The 20662-nt window shown below is 51.5% G+C and overlaps 5 protein-coding genes across 6 annotated transcripts; 1 reads left to right on the forward strand and 4 right to left on the reverse strand.

The window, feature by feature from the left end:
- Positions 1 to 528: 528 nt before the first annotated feature.
- Positions 529 to 4356, forward strand: PV05_11631 (calcium-translocating P-type ATPase, PMCA-type; the record flags this gene model as incomplete). Its single annotated transcript, XM_013455135.1, has 2 exons — positions 529 to 576; positions 643 to 4356. 2 exons carry the CDS (start codon positions 529 to 531, stop codon positions 4354 to 4356), a joined length of 3762 nt encoding a protein of 1253 aa, XP_013310589.1.
- A 1165-nt stretch (positions 4357 to 5521) lies between these two features.
- PV05_11632 (uncharacterized protein) lies at positions 5522 to 9505 on the reverse strand. The gene is made up of 2 exons (XM_013455136.1): positions 8259 to 9505; positions 5522 to 8205 (listed from the first exon to the last, which is right to left on the reverse strand). Exons 1-2 carry the CDS (start codon positions 8997 to 8999, stop codon positions 6619 to 6621), a joined length of 2328 nt encoding a protein of 775 aa, XP_013310590.1. The 5' UTR covers positions 9000 to 9505; the 3' UTR covers positions 5522 to 6618.
- A 3228-nt stretch (positions 9506 to 12733) lies between these two features.
- Positions 12734 to 15059, reverse strand: PV05_11633 (uncharacterized protein). The gene is made up of 2 exons (XM_013455137.1): positions 13302 to 15059; positions 12734 to 13229 (listed from the first exon to the last, which is right to left on the reverse strand). The coding sequence occupies exon 1, from the start codon at positions 14825 to 14827 to the stop codon at positions 14249 to 14251; it is 579 nt and encodes a 192-aa protein (XP_013310591.1). The 5' UTR covers positions 14828 to 15059; the 3' UTR covers positions 12734 to 13229; positions 13302 to 14248.
- Positions 15060 to 15648: 589 nt separating this feature from the next.
- PV05_11634 lies at positions 15649 to 17099 on the reverse strand. 2 transcript variants are annotated; one of them, XM_013455139.1, is made up of 3 exons: positions 16792 to 17099; positions 16525 to 16734; positions 15649 to 16476 (listed from the first exon to the last, which is right to left on the reverse strand). In XM_013455139.1, the coding sequence occupies exons 1-3, from the start codon at positions 17020 to 17022 to the stop codon at positions 15988 to 15990; spliced, it is 930 nt and encodes a 309-aa protein (XP_013310593.1). In that variant the 5' UTR covers positions 17023 to 17099; the 3' UTR covers positions 15649 to 15987. The 2 variants fall into 2 exon arrangements, with proteins under 2 accessions (XP_013310593.1, XP_013310592.1); XM_013455138.1 differs by having other exon boundaries at positions 16525 to 17099.
- A 267-nt stretch (positions 17100 to 17366) lies between these two features.
- Positions 17367 to 20234, reverse strand: PV05_11635 (uncharacterized protein; the record flags this gene model as incomplete). Its single annotated transcript, XM_013455140.1, has 3 exons — positions 17367 to 17739; positions 17789 to 18652; positions 18702 to 20234. 3 exons carry the CDS (start codon positions 20232 to 20234, stop codon positions 17692 to 17694), a joined length of 2445 nt encoding a protein of 814 aa, XP_013310594.1. The 3' UTR covers positions 17367 to 17691.
- Positions 20235 to 20662: the final 428 nt, after the last annotated feature.

Below are 20662 nucleotides of genomic sequence, written 5' to 3' on the forward strand. Positions count from 1 at the left end.
CGTATAAGGCGCCAAAGGCAACCGATGTTCTCCCAACAAACACTTTTTAAAGGGGCCAAATAATGCTGGTGAATCAACCACATATCATCGCCGTGGATAAGGCGCCAAATTGAAACAGATGAATCACCCCACATACCAACCTTCGGATCTTGCAATCTGGGCGCCTGCTCAAACATCAAAACTGGGGGGGCAACCAGCCTGTGTAACTGCGTCGTTTGCCCAGACTGCACCTACTTTGCACTGCCCCCTTCTGGGCAGCTCAACAACATGGGACCTTCCAATTGCCAGCCCTCACGCACTGCCCGCGTTGGACATGCTCAAGGTTTGTATCATCGCAAGGCAAACTTCTCGTTTCTCTTCATGTTTATATGCTCAGTCGCCTCGCACTAGCTACCTCCAGTACAACCCATATTCGCGACCGTGAGGCTCATTTCGAACAAGGCCGAATAAGAGGTCATGCTATCTGCCATATTTTTCGAGTTTTAGCATCTTACTCTAGGCTTATCGCGGCTTCCGTCATATTCAAATATGGCAGGCCACAATCCATCGGCGCCCAAAATCACCCTGGACACATCGGTATGTGGTATAACACACATCCCATGCTTGGGTTCGTCGTGTTTCAGTTACTAACTGTGGCCATAGAATCTGTCAGAATACGATACGCCATCGAGTCACAGAAGGGGACTTAGCATGTCAACACCACCTCAGTCGGCCGTGGATGAAAGCTCATACTTGTCTCCGACCTCACCAGAACGCAAACACGCATTCGACGGGGCAACGCTAACTTCGCAATCGGCCGATGGCTCGACTCGGCTTCGATCCAACTCCGGAATTTCCGCGACCTCTTCTGCCACCGCCTATTCCAAATCTAGCCTCGAGTATGAATCTCCAGAAGACGCCCTGCGACCGGACAAGGGCAACGAGAAGGATTTTGTGGTTCAGAACAATCCTTTTGCCTTCTCTCCCGGTCAGCTAAACAAGCTCCTCAATCCGAAATCACTTTCAGCATTCAGAGCTCTTGGCGGCTTGAGAGGGCTTGAGAAAGGGCTCCGAACGAGCCTCACGGCCGGGTTATCAGTCGACGAGAATCGCCTAGATGGATGCGTGTCTTTCGAGGAAGCAACCGCAGCCGGCAACGGTAAAGCCTTTGCAGATATACCACTGTCCTCCGCACCAGCGAAATCTGAGCAACGAGAGTCAAAAAGCAATCAGTTTGACGATCGGTTACGCGTTTTCAAAGACAATCGGCTTCCGGAACGCAAGCCCGATGGAATTCTAGTCCTGATTTGGAGGGCTTATAACGACAAAATCCTCATTCTTCTTACGATTGCGGCGGTAATCTCGTTGGCGTTGGGTATCTACGAAACCGTCGACGCAGGCACCGGCGTCGAATGGGTTGAAGGTGTCGCTATATGCGTTGCCATCACCATTGTTGTCACTGTGGGTGCCGCAAATGACTGGCAAAAAGAGCGGCAGTTTGTTAAGCTCAGCAAGAGGAAAGACGATCGAGAAGTCAAGGTTATTCGGTCCGGCAAATCGATCCAGATTTCTGTCCACGATATCACAGTGGGTGATGTGCTTCACCTCGAACCTGGTGACGCCATTCCTGCCGATGGTGTATTTATCTCCGGCCACGGCGTCAAGTGCGATGAGTCCTCTGCGACTGGCGAGTCCGACCAGATGAAGAAGACTCCTGGTGAGGAAGTCTGGCAACGTATCCAAGATGGCACAGCGACTGCCAAGTTGGATCCTTTCATCATCAGCGGTTCTAAAGTTCTTGAAGGTGTCGGCACATACCTTGTTACCAGCGTTGGCACGAACAGCTCTTACGGCAAAATCTTGATGAGTCTACAAACCAACAATGACCCAACTCCTTTGCAGGTCAAGCTTGGAAAGCTAGCAAATTGGATTGGTGGCCTCGGTTCATCTGCTGCTGTTCTTTTGTTCTTCGTGCTCCTGATCAAGTTCCTCACAAACTTGTCCTCCGACGATCGTCCGGGTCCTGTGAAAGCGCAAGAATTCTTGGATATTCTGATCGTCGCCATTACTGTCATCGTTGTGGCCGTCCCCGAAGGATTGCCTCTAGCGGTCACTCTGGCGCTTGCATTTGCGACGACAAGAATGTTGAAAGAAAACAATCTTGTCCGGGTCCTCCGGGCCTGCGAGACCATGGGCAATGCCACGACGATTTGCTCTGACAAAACCGGTACACTGACGCAGAATAAGATGACCGTTGTTGCTGGTACACTTGGACCAGACCAGCAATTTGCGGCCTCGCCGGCCTCCAACAGCGAAAAGCCATCGCCGGCTTCTTTCGCAGATATGTTTACCAAGCTGGGCGCAGAATTCAAGGAGCTGCTTCGCCTCTCCATCACACTCAACAGTACAGCATTTGAAGGCGAGGAGAAAGGCATTCCAACATTCATTGGTTCAAAAACAGAAGTGGCAATGCTCACCCTTGCCAAAGAACAACTTGGTCTGGAGCACCTGGCCACCGAGCGATCAAATTACAAGGTCAAGCAGCTCATTCCGTTTGACTCCGGCCGGAAATGTATGGGCATTGTCATCAAACACAATGGTGGCTACCGACTGCTCGTGAAAGGGGCAGCGGAGATCATGCTTTCAAAAGCAACCCAAACTGTCTCCAGCATCTATGCACATGAAAGGCCCTACCAAGTGGTCGATATGACGGCTGAAGATGTGGAAACTATTGCTGCCACCATCGACGATTACGCACAACTTTCCCTTCGTACCATCGGTATACTATACAAGGACTTCCCTCAATGGCCGCCAGCTGGCGCAAAGACGCTCGAGGAGGATCCCAAATCGGTCGTGTTTGACGATGTTTTCCATGACATGACCTGGGTAGGCGTCGTCGGTATCCAAGATCCTCTTAGAGAAGGTGTCGTCGAGGCTGTGGCTCAATGCCAACAGTCTGGCGTTGTGGTTCGCATGGTTACCGGCGACAACATCACCACGGCCCGCGCCATTGCTGTCGATTGTGGTATCCTCCGTCCTGATGAGTCTGGCATTGTTATGGAAGGTCCCAAATTTCGGCAACTTTCGGACGAAGAAATGGACGCCATGCTTCCAAAGCTGCGAGTCCTAGCTCGTTCGTCGCCAGAGGACAAACGCATTCTGGTCAGCCGTCTGAAGCACTTGGGCGAAACTGTCGCTGTTACGGGTGATGGCACCAACGACGGCCCTGCTTTGAAGATGGCCGACGTCGGTTTTAGTATGGGTATTGCTGGCACAGAAGTCGCAAAGGAAGCATCCTCCATCATTCTGCTCGACGACAATTTCTCCTCGACCATCACCGCCCTCATGTGGGGACGCGCAGTCAACGACGCAGTCAAGAAGTTCTTACAATTCCAGATCACCGTCAACATCACAGCTGTGATCCTGACCTTTGTGTCCGCCGTGTCTAGTGACTCGAACCACTCTGTGCTTACAGCAGTACAGCTTCTCTGGGTGAACCTGATTATGGACACGCTCGCTGCTTTGGCACTCGCGACTGACGCACCAACCAAGAAGATCCTCGACCGACCACCTCAGCCAAAGTCCCAGCCTCTGATCACCATCAACATGTGGAAAATGATCATTGGTCAAGCCATCTACCAACTTGTTGTCACATTCATTCTGTACTTCGCGGGCATGTCGATTTTCAGCTACGAAATGCACCAACGCATCGAACTGAACACCATCGTCTTCAACTCGTTTGTCTGGATGCAGATATTCAACGAATTCAACAACCGCCGGCTGGACAACAAGTTCAACATTTTCGAGGGCATCCACCGCAACTTCTGGTTCATCGGCATCAACTGTATCATGGTCGGTGGACAGATCATGATCATTTTCGTCGGTGGTCAGGCATTCAGCATCACTCGACTGAACGGTGTGCAATGGGCCATCTCACTCCTCACCGCATTGCCATGCTTGCTCTGGGGTGTCCTGGTCCGCTGTTTCCCTGACGCCTGGTTCGCAGTCGTCTTCAACGGGAGTGTTGGTGCCATGACCGTCGTCCTCCGACCGATCTCGAAGGTCTTGCACGTCATCTTCCACCCCGTCGCGCAGGTGTTCCGAGCCATCTCGCGGTTCTCGAAACGTACTGTGCGTAAAATCACAGGCAAGAAACCTTCCTCCGATGATGACGAAGCGATGGTTCAGTCCGTCGACGAAGAGCGCTTGACGGAAAACAAGGCTGCGACTGTGGACCAAGAGACTGGCATCCCTTCCATGCCGACATTCATGTCGACTGAACCTGTCAATGTCACTCCCAACGTCAATGCCACCCACGCCAGGAACGCAAGCGACGGGGCTCCTTTACCGTCTGTTTCGGTCACTGGACCCAGCTAAGCGCCTGACGCTGCAATTGCTCCAGGTCTCGTGGCGACGTATGCATGCTCTTATCAGATGTCGCATTCGTTTTATGGATGCAATTCCGTTTATCCCCTTCTTGTCAATGTTTTATCCTGGTGCGACCTTGCTTTTTACTGATATTTGGCGTTATACTTGAGATCAACCGCTCCTGCTTGGGAGAAGCCTTCAGCGAGAAACTGGGCGCACGGAGTTCTGACGTAACTTACATTGACGATTGAAATAGATCATGGGATGGCGGCTGTCTGTTTTACTTTCGGGTCTACGGCGTTTCGAGGTGTTTCTGAGAGCTGGAAATGGGAACAAAGCGCGTCAGGGTGACAAGCTGACTGGTGATATCTCCGTGTATTGATGTATTCATGGAAAATTAGCAAAAGTGCTGGGTGTACGATGTATCAGTTACTTATCCTCCTCACTTGATCTACCTGGGTAACTAGAAAGCTGTGCTGCTTCGCAGGTATCTAACACCCTAGCTTGAAGGTCAATTCTCATAGTGACCCCATCCTTGTCTTATTCCTGTCCGAAATACTCCGTAGCGACACAAGCCTTGCTATTTGTTCAGCCTCGCACCCGCCGATCGGTCTATCCGACATGTGCATACTGTATCAGTCAAAGTCAAGGGACGTTCATCATACTACGCAGTAGGTAGTACACGACCCGGCCGTCCGGGTAACGACGGCACCTAACTAAGCCTCAACATTGCTCGTGGGATGCCTCAACACATACTATGCTGCGAGTATGTCCTATCACTTATTACTTACGTACCTTATGGCATGGTAAGTACGGAGTACTCGTACTCTTACTCCATGAGGAACCAACGCTCCGGTACACGTAAAATATGATGACAGCCTCGCCAAATACCTACGTAGTAGGTACTCGTACGCAATGCACCCACCAACCAAACTGTCACGGACAATCTTTTCCTTTCTCTTTCCCTTTCCCCCAAGTCGAGTTCATATCATTCACAAACTGTATACGACGAGTTCTCCACCCTCGGTCTCAAGGCCACCCTCGAGTCCTCTTGTCTTGGGGGCCCAGTCTCAGACACGCACGTCCTTCGTATCCGCGACGGAGAAACAGCTCTGCCACTCCAGGTGCATGACTTTTGCCAGCGACTCTACCTAGGTAGTCGTCGGGGCCCCCAAATCTCGTCCGTCCGCGCGCGTTCCCGCATCTGCAATCCTTCGCTAGCTAATACGCGGTATATCCGAGTCCCACTTCCACCCATGCACGAACCATCCTGCCGGAAGGAATCGACTGGGCTGGCATTGAATTACTATAGTAAGTCGAATTGCTTGGCCTCACCTCCGGAGTCTAATGTCTCGTACTCGTACCCTCCGCATAGCACGATACTAGTACTCTAGTCGGTACACATGTAGTGAAGAGCAGGGAAAAGACAAAAAGTCCGGAGTAAGCACCATTCATTCTCCTACCAGCACAGCCACATCGAATCCCACCTGTCTCGCCTCGCAACGTTCTGTCTCGCCTTGGGTGTGTTCGCAACTCCAGACATGGACGGAATGTAATGAACCTGGATGCAATAGCGAAAATGATTCAACCTACCCCGTAAACCCTCCACAGACCAAGTCAGGTCAAGTAAGGTCTAGGCGGACGCCCAGTTTGCGCAGCTCCAAGCGTGTGAATCACCGGGTTCCTCGACTGTCTGCTTGCCAATTTCCATACTGCCTTGCTGTCGTACCCTGCTGTCTTGAGCTGTCAATTCAGTGATATAATGGAGCTTTTATGTATATGATAGAAAAGATGACACTTTCGAACTCGAGTCGTATTCGCGCTCCTTTTCTAACGACGACAAGGAAAAGATAATAAAGATTCCCATCTCTTCGTCTCCATATTCTCCATCTTCTCCATATCCCGTTCCCACGTCCAAGCCAGGTCACTCCGTTCAAATCAATCCTTCCACACCTGCCACCGCTCTTCACCTCGATTCTTCTCAAACAGAGACATTACCCCATTGGATGACTGATCCAAATCCAATGAGCATATGACGTAGAAAGGGGTGCATTCCCATATGCCAGCCCTTTCTTGCGCACATCAAATAGGAGATTCCCGTTCCAGGGTAAACCCAGACCAAAACGCCAGTCCCGCTCATGACATATGAATAAGTTTCAACAGATGGCGACATAGATACAAGGTTGTGGTGAAGGTGGTTGGTTATATTAATATAATGCTGTTGGCTCATTTTCTTTTGATGTCGTTTCATGTCGCGATAAATCAGGGCGGTTAGTGTTTTCCGCCAGGACCTTTGGATGGGCCACCAGGGAAGGGAGGCGGAGGGCCGCTGGGGATACCACCGGGTCCCATTCCTGGAGGACCACCGGGACCTTTGCCACCCATGGGGCCTCCAGGACCACCCGGACCTTTGCCGCCAGGTCCTCCTGGACCTCCTGGGCCACCCTTGCCTGGAGGAGGACCCTTCATTGTGAGACTGCTCTTCTTCCTGAGTTTCTCGCCAAAGATCCACAACAGGATCGGCACTGGAGTACCGATACCGATGGCAGCAAGAGCCAAGACAGTGTTACCCCATCCATAATCGAGGGCCTTGTACATGGCAGGTGCAAACAGTGGGAAGCCGAAACCAGCCAATGACCGAAGAATGGTGACTGCAGCTACAGCAGAGGCAGCGAGGGGACCGTAGGAGTCGACGAGGTAGGTGGTAACACATTGGAACGCGGCGATCGTGCCAATGCCAAAGAGGAAAGCGCCGATGTTAGGAACGATCCAATGAGTCTGCGCCTGTGCGGACCATCCATATACCAGCAGCCCGGTAGGGACGAAGAGCGAAAATGGAATGACCAGGGGCATACGGAATTCGGGCTTTCCTTTGCCACGGGGATCCTTGGCTTTGAGTTTCTGGTAGATTTTGTCACCAGACTTTCCGCAGACAGGAGCGCCGATGAAGAAGCCGAGACCAAGAGAGATGTAGTTGAGACCGGCAATACCAACACTTTCGTGATATCTCGTGAGGAAAAGCTCATAGTAGGTGGACAAGGCGAGGTAGAGGATACCGTAGGAGAAGGCCATGTAAACAGCCAAGACCTGGACAATCGGTTGGGTAAACAGCATGCCGAATGATCGACCCATTGTCTTGACGATCTTCTTCCAGACGGGTTGGTCGACCTCTCCTTCGCCATCTGCTCGGTAGCGATTGTCGCCGGTCTGCTGACGGATCGTCTTGGCTTTCTTGTGGAGGATGTAAGGCGCATATGTCTCGCGGAGTTTCCAGAAGCCACCCAAGAGGATGAAAACGTTGGCGATGGAGCTTGCATAGAACATCCAGCGCCAGGTCGACTTCTCAGCGACCCAACCACCGACAATGGGACCGACGGCAGGACCAAGGAGAGGACCCATAGCATAGATACCCATGGCCTTTCCACGTTCTTCTGGTTTGAATAGATCTCCGAGCACACCACCACCAATAGCGAGGGGAGCAGACCCACCAAGACCAGATAAGAAACGGAAAGCCATAAGCTGCTGCTTCGTTTGAGCAAAACCACAAGCGATGTTGAAGGCCAGGAAGACCACGTTAGACGATTGGAGAATGATGACACGTCCATACAACTCAGAAAGAGGACCTAGGAACATGGGGCCGATTGCGTAAGCCAGGACGAAAATTGACAGCACAATCTGCGATTCGATCGTATTGGAAATGCCGAAGTCTTCTTTGATTTGAGGAAGCGCTGGGGCGACCATAGACGAAGCCAGAGGGGAGAGGAAAGTAAATGACGCAGTGAGAGCAGTGACTGCCCACTTCTGCTTGGAAGGCCAGTTCTTAGGGTTGAGTGGATCAGTAGGACCGTTGAATTGTACCTGCACGCGTGCTTAGCCATCTGGTTCTGCTAAAGGTGTGAGCTCAAGCTTACTTTGTAGGGGTTATCATCGCCAGGTGGTCCACCAGGGCCGCCAGGACCCTTTTCTTGAGCGAGGAAAGGCGTAGGCGTGGCAGGACCATTCTGACCTTCCAGATCAAACTTGCTTGGATCCTTCTTGTCGCTCATGCCCATGCCCAAGCCGTGTCCATGGTCTTCGTCACAAGTGCACCAAGACTCGTGGGAATGTTTGCTCTGGGCACGGTCCATGGGTGGAGACATCTGTTGTGAAAGGGGTCTCTTTTCATCGCGTCCATATGTATTATGTAGTGCGTTCATAGCCAATGTTTCTTCCGATTGTGTGGGATAACGAGGGACGGATTGGTCGTAATACGAGTCATTATTATTGAGGTAACCTTCTGCCAGTAACCGCTGGTTGGCTACAAAGTCTGGATGTTGACCGATGTAATGGTCGTCGCTGACCATCCTTGAGTCGCGAGTGCGGAAGGAAGGGGCAAAAGAGTTGATCGAGTCGCGTCCGTTGTGGGCTGTCCTCATGGATCCTTCCTCGTCATAATGGCCGACATGATAGTCAGGGCCATCGTCGTAAAGAACGGCGAAGGTGATTTCACTGCTGGCACGGTCGGAGCCAGGTGAAGGCTCAGCAGGTAACGATCGATGTCGGTAGGGTTCGGTGGAATTCAGGCGTCTTAACGAAGGGAATCTCGAGTTTATTGCGGGTTGGGAGAAGGGACGCAGCGTCTGACCACTGTTGCTTCGCGTGTCGTCCTCCATGGCGGCGGCGGCGGGGTTGTTGTTATTGTTGCTGTTGCTGTCAGGATAGACAGCCAAGGTGGTCGAGCGAGGATGGTGGTGAGGTTGAGGTGGATGGACTTGAAACGAAGAGGGACGCGAGCCAGAGTCGTATCCTTGGGCGACTTCCCAGCTGTCCCAACTACTTGGAGCCGCCAGGTTTGGAAGCGTGGAAGTGAACGAGCGTGATGTGGTTGGGAAAAGATGGGGGTCAGGGAAGATATTACAACAAAAGAACCGGGAAAGGTGGAACGGGTGTGTGGTGTATTGTGTGAGCGAGCGTCTGGGTCAGAGGGTATTGGAAAGCCAGGAGGAGGGAGGAAGGGAGACAAGAAAAGATCCGCAAGATGAGCGAGATGACGAGGAATGGAGAGCCAGAGACGGGCTGGCGAGCTGGGTTGCTGGCTGGCTTTTTGCGGGCCCCTTGGGATCAGAGGTTAAAACGAAAGGGGAATAGAGGCCCAATTCCATAGCTGCGAGGGAGCCTTGGGAGGGGATGAGCTTTTTCAGGCCCGAGTTTAGAATGGGAGGCTTTGCTCCTAAGGCTCAATCTAGGACGACTTCGCCTTCGCCGCTCGGTGAGTCGGATGATGAGACGGACGGCCATCATGGAGTCTCCATACGGAGCGGCCCAAGGTCAGATACACTGCAGGCCGTTACTACCATTTACGCCTTGACCCGCGAGTCTATTGCAGGTCGACCTCGCACGAATATGACACGCTCTCGGCACCTGATACCGGAAGGCCAAATCATGCACAGTATCGTGGTAGAAGGCTTGGAACGCATCGTGCACGCAACGGTACTAGGCCTGCGAGAGGCGGCGGTCATGAATTTCCCCGGGGCGTTTTTTCAGCCTGATGAATGGTTCACACGGGTGTTAGCTGCCGTGCGGTGAGGCAAGTATTGCAGGATCCGACTGGCTTCGTATCGTCATCACGTCCAGAAAGGTACCTTACTATGTACGGAGTCCTATGGTACGATACGGAGAGTCGCCTATCCTCGAGCTACTGGCCACCATTATCATCCTCCCTCGCCAGGCTTTCCCCAGAGACATAAAGGAAGATTAATTCCCACTCGGGTGCTCGTTGAAGCCAGTATTATTCGACACACAAAGCATCGCAACCGCCCAGCAGTAGCAGGCTGAAAACAAGAGCACTGACAGGACAGGAGGGAAAAACAAGTTGTCAATGCAGATTTCGTATTCGGGCAGGTGGGGAAGGATCAGAAGATGTCGACAGCCTTAGCGGAGGCTTTGGCAGGGACAGGGCCTAAGCATTGGTCGATATCGGGGCCATTGATCGGAGTTCAGGCCACCCCAAAGGTCGCAAACCTCCAGTGCCTCCACTGTTGCTAATTATGAGTCCGTAGCGTGTCTCGCTAGTGCCTGCGCCGCAATTTCATCCCCCCCCCCGTTGTTTCGACCTGGCTGCTCCTCCACGGCCTTTATCGCCCGACCACCGGGCTAGCGACGCCTCATTGCCCTGAACGGGTTTAACGGGCCAATCTATAGCCAATCCTTCATGCCTCTGATCTGGCTATTCCCTCCTAGCCGGAAAATACCATGGTATGTAGGTTTCATTTCATGTAAAGGCAAATACACAGCGTGCTCGAGCTTCACATCTCTCAGCTTGGGAGCGGCTCGCACAATCATCTTCTTGTCCGAACCCATGGTCCAAGTTGCCAGAATCAATAATAAACAACAACAAACAGATGGTCCAGAAACTCTAGAGACTCGGTTGCCCCGGATTTGCTTGCGTAAGGCAATTTGAGCCTCATCATCCTCAGCAGCTCCTTTTCTCACCTCCAATTTCTGCTCGCAGTCTTGGCGACCTCCTGACAATAACCATCTCCATCGCCAATTGAATTCACCACCGATCCAGCCTTGAGCAGAGATTATCTATCACTGCTTTTCGCCTAGGTTGCTGTGTTTCGTCGTGCGATCGCCACACCACCGCCCCGAGCGAAATTGTTCGAAGGCGAAACCACACCTTGAGGTCCCAGGGAGCAGAAATCCCTTTTCGGCCTCCTTTATCGTCCCTATCAGTTCTGACCCCTCGCCTATCTTCCGGTGATGGTTTCTGTCGCACTCTCCATCACATCTGAAACTGGCCATGAGCTCTTCAACTATCCACCTGTTGCATGTTGCGCTAAAAATGTCATCACCTCGGTAGCTTGCTCATGCGGAAGCTCTCCGCCGAAAGCTGCACTATTACGGAGTACCTACCTAGGTACGTACAGTAGCATTCGTAAGCAGTAACATTGGTCACCATGTGTCTTTCTGAGGTCGGCCACAACCTCCAGGCCATGCTTGCCGTCTGGCTGTACCACTCTCTACTGAAGGATTCCTGCAGCCATGTTTCTCTGTCGAACCTATGAGCGCTCTGAACCCAGCTAAGAGAGGCCGGTAAGATCGATAGATGTGAATGGGCGCTCGTGCACATACTCGTGGTAGACGGGCTCGCGGAGAATCAATCGTACTCTTCCAACGGCAGCAAGCCCGAGCACCGGTATCTCGCGTGCATGATGGGGACACCACTCCCAAATGGACACTACGGCTTGTGATATCGTCCGCCACACGAACGTGGAACCACTTCAAAAGCTGGATCAAGCGGGGAAATCTGCCTTGCTGACAACGCTTAGACCGTTACGGAGTACCGTATCAGACATGCGACCATGCCGTCTCAGCTCCCCATGATAAACCGACAGTAGAGGCCAGAGCCTTTCCCTCATGCTCGTATTTTCGATCGGTAAACAAAAGCCCCGCTCCGACTCAGAAGTCTCTGTATGACACGAATATGTAACAGTGGCACCAGCGGGCAAAAAGCTAATCATGGCATCATTGGAATGCCGTGATGGTGGTACATCGATACCTGCGACTTGAGAAAACAATCCTCCAGCTTTCACCAATTGCGGCATAGAATGCGAAATGCCAAGCTGGGCTTGATCCTTCCCACCCTTGCGCTCCGATCGCTATAAAAAGATAACTCCACCAAGCTCGATTGGAATCCCGTCTTTTCCGTGCTTCACGAGATTATCTATGATGCTCAGTGACGCTTGATGATGATGCCTCCTGCAAGTCTTGACGCTCGTCAGCATTCCTCGGATCTTGGGCTTGCGGCTGACTGTGAACAGCCGTACAGGCTGGCCTAAATGGCCCACAACTCACACTGAGTATACTGTAGTGATTGATACCTCAGGCGTCCAAAGTCGCCAATGCAAATAAGCACGAAATCAGCCGCAGGGTCTTCCCTGTAGGGCTGCAACTTGCAACCCCAGACCTCGACATGACGCATCATTCGTCACCAGACTTATGGTTGACGGACGGCGCAATCCTCACATGCTTGGGCTGCATACAATGTAGTCACAACCTCTCACTTTCAGCTCTGGCCTCCACCACCTAAGCCCTTGCGCTCTTGGTCCTTTTTGATTATTGGACCTCCTATGCCTCACGTAGCAACGGGGCGTGACTAAGTGCATATCGTTCTCGCATTGAATGGAATGCACCTTACGAGTAGTACACACGTGTACACATGAGTGCACGACCGCCGAAAAGGTCGGCTCGATGCACTGTGACGTTATGATCTTGTTCTGACCAACCGCAATATGCATGATTGCTCAGAATTACAGGGTTCGTTATTGGCTCAATTGCGCCTTCTTCTTATGCTATCTGGCCAAAGATTCTCCAACACAGCACTGCGAAGAACCTGTTCGGTAAGCTTGATAGTTTCGACCGTGGTGGCCGTTGATGACATCCGATTAGAGAAGCTCGCAAGCAGAATGAAGGCACCGAGCCGAGAAGAAAATATGTAATTCTACTTTGCAGAGCTTCCTCCAGCTGAGTCATCGCATCTGCATGGTGGCCTAGACCCAACGAGGAGGTTCACACCACAGTTTCCTTGACCACGTATCGTCCTCCAAGGAATTGAACCATTGCTCGTCTCATTGACAGCTCTTACATATTGTCGCGATCCTGTGTTTGTCTGCGGAGCGCATCTCCTAAGCCCGGGAATGCTATCTGAATCCAGTATCGACAGCGGCTACGTTAGTGCGCCAACGAGCCTCGCCATCGAAGCAACGACAGCCATTTTGAGGGTTGCCCTCGGATGGCGAAGCTGTTGCTGGTCTACCCGTATACCATCAACAGCTCGAGGGCGGCACTTTTTCAAGCGAAGACGTTTGTCTGGAGGACCTTGTGATTAAACTCCCAACCACCTGAAATCCGTCAGTTCTAGAGATAACGACCCCTGCTTCCACGGCATAGAAGCAAGCAGTTATATATCGTACCATTCTACTTTCAGAGTCGTCATGGCTTCGAGCCCACCTTTCTGCACGAGCGTCTCGGTTGAGTAGCTATGACGAGAACTTTCCTGAGATGCTCGTCTGCCGATATATTACCCAATCTGTGGATTTGATAGCGCCGCCTGTGCCATCGCGGGCAAGGAGCTAGAAAGGAGCAGTGGGATATGCGAAACGGTGGCCGGCGTAGATAGCCCGTTCCCTCGTCCGTGAATTTGGCGTGGCCTTTTGATCGTGTCCAGGAGGGCCTGAGTAGGCAAAATCTTATTCACACCCTACCAACTTCCGAGCATTGAACGAAGACAAAAAACTCTGCCAGCCAGCGCCTAGGAACTGGTGTTCCTAGACGGTGGCTGGTGAGGGAAACTCCCTAGTGGTTAGGTGGTTTTTTCGATCCGGATCCTGTTGGTAGTAGTTGTTGAAATTGTAAATCCCGTTGTATCCCAATTGTATACTCCATATCAGCGCTAGTCCACCTATTTCTTGTCCGCGCGCGCTCTCATACCCCCCAGAATCACCCTCCCCCCATCTGACGCAAAGCAGCCTTCTAGTTGGAAAGTAATCATGTGACGTACTATAGCCAACAGTGAGAGTCGAACCCGGATGAATTTTGTGTTGTTGGTGGTTAATGTCGACAACAATTCGTCACTAGTACGCCCCTAACCGAATGCTAGTTTGACCAGACACCGATGAGGAATTGTTGGCAGAAATTGCACTTCTTTAATATTTGAAGGGTGAAGAACGGCAGAAATGATAGAGTCGGTATGCTTTCTCGCCAAGCCTTGATGTAGGTGTAGCAAGGCTACCACATCGCATAAGGTAGTCGAGACTTGCACTTCGCCATGCCTTTTCGATATTGGGGCCACGTCAATGTCGAAAAACTGTTGTTCTCGGCTTACGCCCATGATAGCCCCATTGCTGAGGTAGGTTGATGATCAGGTATTGTTGTTGATGACATTCCCCTGCCCATCCCTATCCCTATTCGCCCTCCAAACCCCTTCCTCCACCTCCCCAGTATCAGTAAACCACTCTCTCTTCCAGATCTCCGCTCTCGCCTTCACTCTCTCCAGAATTTCCTCTGCCCCGGTCCAGCCGCTCGCCCTATGCCCGCTACTCACGGCAACTGCAATGCTCTCTTCTTCGATCTTAACCTCACCCAGCCGGTGCACGATCGCGACCTTCTCGAGCCTATGCTTCTTCTGCACATCCTCAGCGATCGAGTACAGTGATTTTAGAGCCAGGGATGGGTAGGCTGAGTATGACAGCCGTGAGACAGGCCGAGAGTCAAAGTTGTTGCGGGTGGTTCCGAGGAAGAGAACGTTGGCACCGGCAGTGGGGGAGCGGGTGAAGCGCAGATAGGATTGGCTGTCAAGTGGATCGTAGACCAGGGAGATATAGATGGTCTCGGAAGAGAGGGTTTGAGGGAAGTTGGCGGGATCAAGGATTGAGGACAACTTCGTTGATGTCGTGGCTTCAGTGCCATTCGTGGCAGAAGGGTTGTCTGCTGCAGACATGATGTTCTGGAGGCGTGCGCTGTTGCGAGTCTACCATTCACTTGCGTGATGCAGCTGTGTGCGAGAAAGGGGAAAAATGCTTTCACCTCGCGCTCCTCTTCTGCATATAACTCATCTTGGAGATAGCAACAGGACCGAAAGATTATTCCACCGGTACTTAGTCCAATATCGCACGGGGAAAAGTTCTGGCGTATCGTGCAAGAGAGGCATCAGAATATGAGCGCATTTTTTGATTAGCAGCCGAGCCAGCTAACTTAGTGAAATCGAACCCCCTCCGACGTCATGGGCCGACGGTCGTCAAATCCCATAGATTCCACCGATTGTACCCTAAGTTCGGGTCTCCAACTATCAATTAATTGCTGTGGAACGTCTGATACTATGAGTATCAGATTGTTCGAGGGTGGAAACCAGGCAATACCCATTTCTGCTTGACTCGTAAACATCCCATCCCCCCAGCCTCGATCTGTCACACGTTATTCGCTGCCCAACATTCCCAGCCGATCTTTGTGTGCTGGCCGTGAAAATAATATCCAAATCCGCACAAAAACACGACTTCCTCGCTGTCTCAATGGAGCCACGTTCATGCTCACCGCCTCACCTTTTTCTCAACATCTTTCCACTCACCCCGGCCATGATGCAGTAATTGTGTGTCTAACCTCTCCCCTGCATACTCATCACCCTCCTTCCGGCAGGCCACTTTCCTTTCTCAGAACTCCATCAACCAGCAGTAGAATTGAAGTGGCTGGGAAGCAATGGGATTGGGTAGCGGCCATATGCAAGATGAGAGACGGCGTGATCTTCAAATGCCAGGGACAGATCGAGGCTCAACTGCAACCCATGCTTTTATTTTGTACATGCTTAATTTCCCTTTGGTGACTAAGTATCTAAAAGTACATTTGCTGAGAAGCGGAGTTTTATGTGCCGGAGTACTCCATCGCCATGCCGTGTAAATTGGATGTATGGACATCCTAACCTCTAATCTCTGCTTTTTCCTGTTGCCAACGCTTCAAGCTCTCGAAGTATACGGGTGCCCGCGATGCTGGTAAATGCACGGCGTCGTGCTGCTTTGGACAGCACGGGTCGCGCCGGAGCTTCACCATCATGGGGCTGCGTGTTGATTGTGAACATATTTATCCACCAGCGGAAATACTGTATGAGACTCATTTGGCCGCTGTCGCCGAGTTCTTGGCTGCAAGATACGGCAGAGGTGTCGTGTCAATGGGCTTGCCCTCCCTCTTCCAGTCCCTGATATGCTCAAGCACAATGGCAGCCGCGCTTTCTGGTGTATCTTGCCTACCGATGCACTCAACAAAGTCGCCCTCGGGATCCATCACATAGAAGTATATGCTATGGTCGACCAAATAGTCTTCCTCGCCCGGCTCCAACTTTGGAGGTGTTGAGAAGTATACCCGGTACTGTTTGCAGACATTCTTGGTTTGTTCCCAGGTACCCGAGAGACCTTGTATCGAAGGGTGGAACTCGGCAAGGTATCTTCGAAGGACTTCGGGAGTGTCTCTATTAGGATCGCAGGAGATGAAAATCGACCGCATGCAGTTTGGTGCTTTCTCTTGAATAATGTCAATGGCTTCACCCATCTTGTCGAGCTCATCTGGACAGATATCCGGACAATGGCTGAATCCAAAATATATCTGTTCATCGTCAGTGTGCCTCCTGATAATGTTCATGTGCGAACGTACCATCGAATATTTCCCCAGAAGATCCTTCTCAGTAAAATCATTCCCGTTCAGATCTTTGAGTGTGAACGGCCCACCAACTTTAGGCTTGCCATAACCTTTGCTCATTTCCACGATTCGTTTGCGCTCCAATCTAGCTTTCTCATATTGAAAGTAGAAGACCATGGCGGCGCCGACACCGATGAATAGACCCGCTGATCTGAATGAGAATGGCTACCTCACAAGTCAGAGAGGACGGATTGTCAACATACCGCGAGTGAGCATACGTACGCCTGTGCGATGGTACATCTTATCTCCGGCTTTTAGTCTGGCGCCTGATGATGAAAACTGTCTCAGCTGCAGACATTGTGATGATAGAGGCTGCCGCCGACAAGACGGTGCTGTGGGTGGTCTGACGGGCGAGAAAGCATTGTAGAATTGCTTTGGCCTGGATTCGGTCGGTGTTGATTGTGAAGCAAGGCGCCGCACAGCCTGCTGAGCACGAGGCATCTTCCCAGACATGTTGTAAACTCACAGTGGATTGATTGATACTGGAAAATTGGATGATAAATTTATCATTGGAGAGCTCGAATTTCCTGAGCGGCGGACTGCGGCGGCTCTGTCCCTGCGGAGAATGCACATAGCGGAAGCGAGTCGAGCGAATGCTTACGTAAGAAGCACGACAGGACGAAAGGACTTTGCTATCGTTGTTTCTGCATCTGTCCTACGCTCGAGCTACATCTCTACAATCAAGAGAGTTCCAAGCGCAACGACTGTCGTGGTCGGCATGTACCCAAGGATAGTTCAATTTCGTGACAAGGTTCTTGATACGAGGCGCGAGTCCGCTGACGGCGTAGTGGCAATGAATCTCAATCTCCATTTCTTCTACTTCGACCAATGTTCCCAGACATCTAACACGGTACTTGGACCTCCATCTCAGGCTCGAAGTTACCACTTAAGGCAAACCAGCCTCGCTGGCATTTGGGATGATTGAACCTGACCGGCGCTTGACATAAACAACGCTGTGCCCGAACATTCGTGCGCTCTGCGTCCACGGTTGGGCATAGAGACGACATCATGGACTTTTCACAATGGAAAAGCTCCTCTAGGCTTTCTGGCATATTGGTTCTCGATAAAGTACACCGACAGCAAGCAGATCTGCCACGCAAGTTTCACAATCAGCTTTCTTACTCAATTGAGTTTCGGTTTTGGAATGTGATAGGCTTTGACATGAGCATCCTAAAAGCAGGTCAGCGGGCGTCGTCACTACCAGGACTAACGAGCTCACAATTTGATCGTGTATGATCGCTCTACTGAGCTTGAGCCATCTCCCCTGGTAAAAGAATTCTTCGTGTACAGCGGCTGTTCTTGCGGCAGCATTGCGAGCAAGGGTAAAAGAGATGGCCTTGGGATTTTGGCGGAGCAAGTTCGTGGTCTCGGATCGCAAGCAGGCTACGAGATGATCACGGTTCGTGACTCGAGCAGGTGCAGCTCTGACAGTTGAGGGACCTTGAGGCCGCCCTGGTGAAGCCGTCGGTGGCGCAGCTGGAGGAGCTGCTGCCTGTTGCAAATGGTTCACCATTTGTCGGGATGCTGGTGCCAAACCGGAAGGTCTGGTGGGTCGATTGTGTTCACGAACAGCTGTGCGAGCCGGGACTCCGTTGGAGGTGCAAGTATCCAACGGTCGAATTGGTCCGAAATCGAGTTCGTACTCAAGCACCTCTCCTTCGTCAAGTTCGCTTGATGCCATGAACTCATCCTCACTGACAGCTGTGAAGGACGGGCGGATCTTGACCCGGATAAATCCAGTCTTCAGCTGCGCGGCATGTTGCCCGGTAGTGCTTTCTTGGAGGTGGATTCGAGCGGTGGGACAGAATATCAAAGCTTGATCAGTTTGTAGGCAGACAGCATCCCTGAACAGATCTTGTTCAGGACTTACTGCGGGCCCTGTGAGGTGGTCCTGAAGAAGGCGGGTCCCAACTGGTGAGTTGAAACGATGAACGATTTTGACATCGAAGAGATTCAAGAGACGACGGTCGAGAGTCGGCTCTTGGGTTGTAACAATTGTATGGATGCCGAGCTGCTGCTGCTTGCTCATTACCGACACAAGCTGATCAGTAAGCTTTCCTGCTTCCATGGATTGTTTGAGAAACTAGAAGCTGGTTAGTCGGAATCACGAGGAATGTAGCGAGGTCGCTGACCTTGTGAGCACCGTCGACAGCTAAAACCCTTCCGCATTGTGCTCGACTCTCCGCAAAGGCAGACAAGCAGACACTGAACAGAGCGCAAGCATCTTTCTCGCTTGTGAAAGGGCAACTCAGATCAATGACGGTCAAAGTTCCGGGAGCGGGTGTAAAGAGCTCTTCAAGAAGCATCTTGCCGTCTCGCGACTGCTTAGAATCGGCAACAAATGCGTCAATTAACCACAGTCGCTTTTGAAGAGCTCTACGCTGGTTGTTACCAAGCTCTTGACGAGCCAGTCTGGATTTGAAATCGAGATAATCGATCCCCCCTCCATGATGATCTTCGAGCGCCATCTCTCGCAGAATGCGATAAACAACTTCTTGGAGACCTGGGGATTCATCAGTGACGGTCATGAGTGTCATCATTCTCGAAAGGCTGAGTTGTTCTTGCTGCAGCTGCAAAGGAATCACTGTGGGTGTTGGAACGTCCGGTCCAAGTCCAGGCATAGTCGTGTACAACTTGTGCATGGCACGAAAATTGCTTCGCGACACCAAGATGCGCACCGAAACTCCTTTTGAGCAAAGGTAAGCTGCTTTACAAGGCTGAATAGCAATGTCGCTTGTCCACTCGTCGCAATGGAAGACCATACCAGCCGATGCTCTTGGGTTGACATGAGCTGGCGACTTAGGTAAGAGCAAGTTCTCCAGCGTGCAAATGAGCGAATGGCTTGTCCCTGCCTCTTCCGAGCCGCAAACGAGGGTCGACCACGGCGCCCGCGTGTTGCTGAAGATCAGGTTTCTCTCCGGGACATACTCTTCAAAGACATTGACATCTGGGACATTGTACGTCATCTCTCGAATGCCCAAGAGAGCGTATTGAGGACACCACGGCTGTTTCTCAACTTTCTCATAGCTCACATCAGTCACTCTGCTGTCCATTGCAAGTTGAGCTTCGCCAGAGAAAAGTGGTGTTCTTTCTAAATCATTGATTGGCGCTACAAAGTAGCCCGACTTTGAATGCTGACCTTGCATAATGCTTAGGAACGAATTTGGTTGTGTGCCAGCCTCTTCCTTGTCCTCTTGCTTGATGTGGACTAAATTTGGTAATGCTGGACTACTGCCAGCCGGTGTCAGGTATTGGTTCATCATGGCACGAGTACGTGACGAAGGCGCATCTTGAGAGGCAAAGGGGTCGAAGGAATTCAGGAAGTTATCAACCACGTTGTTGGTAGTTGGTGCTGGGAATGCAACCAGCGTAGAAGGTAGAGTGGCACAATCTCTCGAGGTTGCCTGTGGCTTGATGAGCTTGTAAAGGACTTGTTCGCGGTGTTTCATACTCACATTGGGAACCAAAGAGGAGTTATGATGGGGGCCATCGGGACCAACGCCAGGATGTCCAAGCACAGGCGAACAAGCACCACCGTCCCGGCCCAATGCAGGCGAAGACGAGTTCCCGGCTCCGGCAACTGTCATGGCAAGTACAGGAGTATGCAACTGAGACCAGGCGCGCGGCACTTGTTCCCCAGTGTTGTCTTCGTAATTTTCGAACATGGTTAACGGGATGTCCGAGGAGGCCGCCAAGTGGAGAAGGACTGTAGGAGATGTTACAACGAGATATGAGAAAGATGAGATCTCGTTACCTCGATGATAGCAAAGCTCGGTCACCAAAGTCCAGACTGTATCAGAGAATCAATCCCTCTCTTCCGTTGCTTGTCAAGGTAAGAGACAATGAAGAACAAGATACGAAATAAGACGGGTGAAGAGTGATCGAGGAGAGATAAAACGTGAGAGAAGGAAGGATCTTGCTTTCTTTGAGTGTCGAGCCTGAAAAACATTCAGGTATTAAAGATGTGGGTAAACAATGAACTGGGCTAGAGGAAAGCGCCGAGCTTCTGGCCGTGGAAAGGCAGTCGCGCTGGGGTACATGCAGCTGCCAGTGCATAAACACAGCAGGTGAATTATGTTTGTCCCCATCAACA

The sequence above is a fragment of the Exophiala xenobiotica genome (assembly GCF_000835505.1).
Source record: "Exophiala xenobiotica strain CBS 118157 unplaced genomic scaffold supercont1.7, whole genome shotgun sequence".
Classification (NCBI taxonomy): domain Eukaryota; kingdom Fungi; phylum Ascomycota; class Eurotiomycetes; order Chaetothyriales; family Herpotrichiellaceae; genus Exophiala; species Exophiala xenobiotica.

Coding starts and splice junctions, on each gene's coding strand:
- PV05_11632 (XM_013455136.1), bottom strand. CDS start 8,999: ATGGAGGACGACACGCGAAGCAACAGTGGTCAGACGCTGCGTCCCTTC. Junction 8,206..8,258: donor GCGATGATAACCCCTACAAA/GTAAGCTTGAGC, acceptor GCACGCGTGCAG/GTACAATTCAACGGTCCTAC.
- PV05_11633 (XM_013455137.1), bottom strand. CDS start 14,827: ATGTCTGCAGCAGACAACCCTTCTGCCACGAATGGCACTGAAGCCACG.
- PV05_11634 (XM_013455139.1), bottom strand. CDS start 17,022: ATGTCTGGGAAGATGCCTCGTGCTCAGCAGGCTGTGCGGCGCCTTGCT. Junction 16,735..16,791: donor AGATGTACCATCGCACAGGC/GTACGTATGCTC, acceptor CTTGTGAGGTAG/CCATTCTCATTCAGATCAGC. Junction 16,477..16,524: donor TTCTGGGGAAATATTCGATG/GTACGTTCGCAC, acceptor GACGATGAACAG/ATATATTTTGGATTCAGCCA.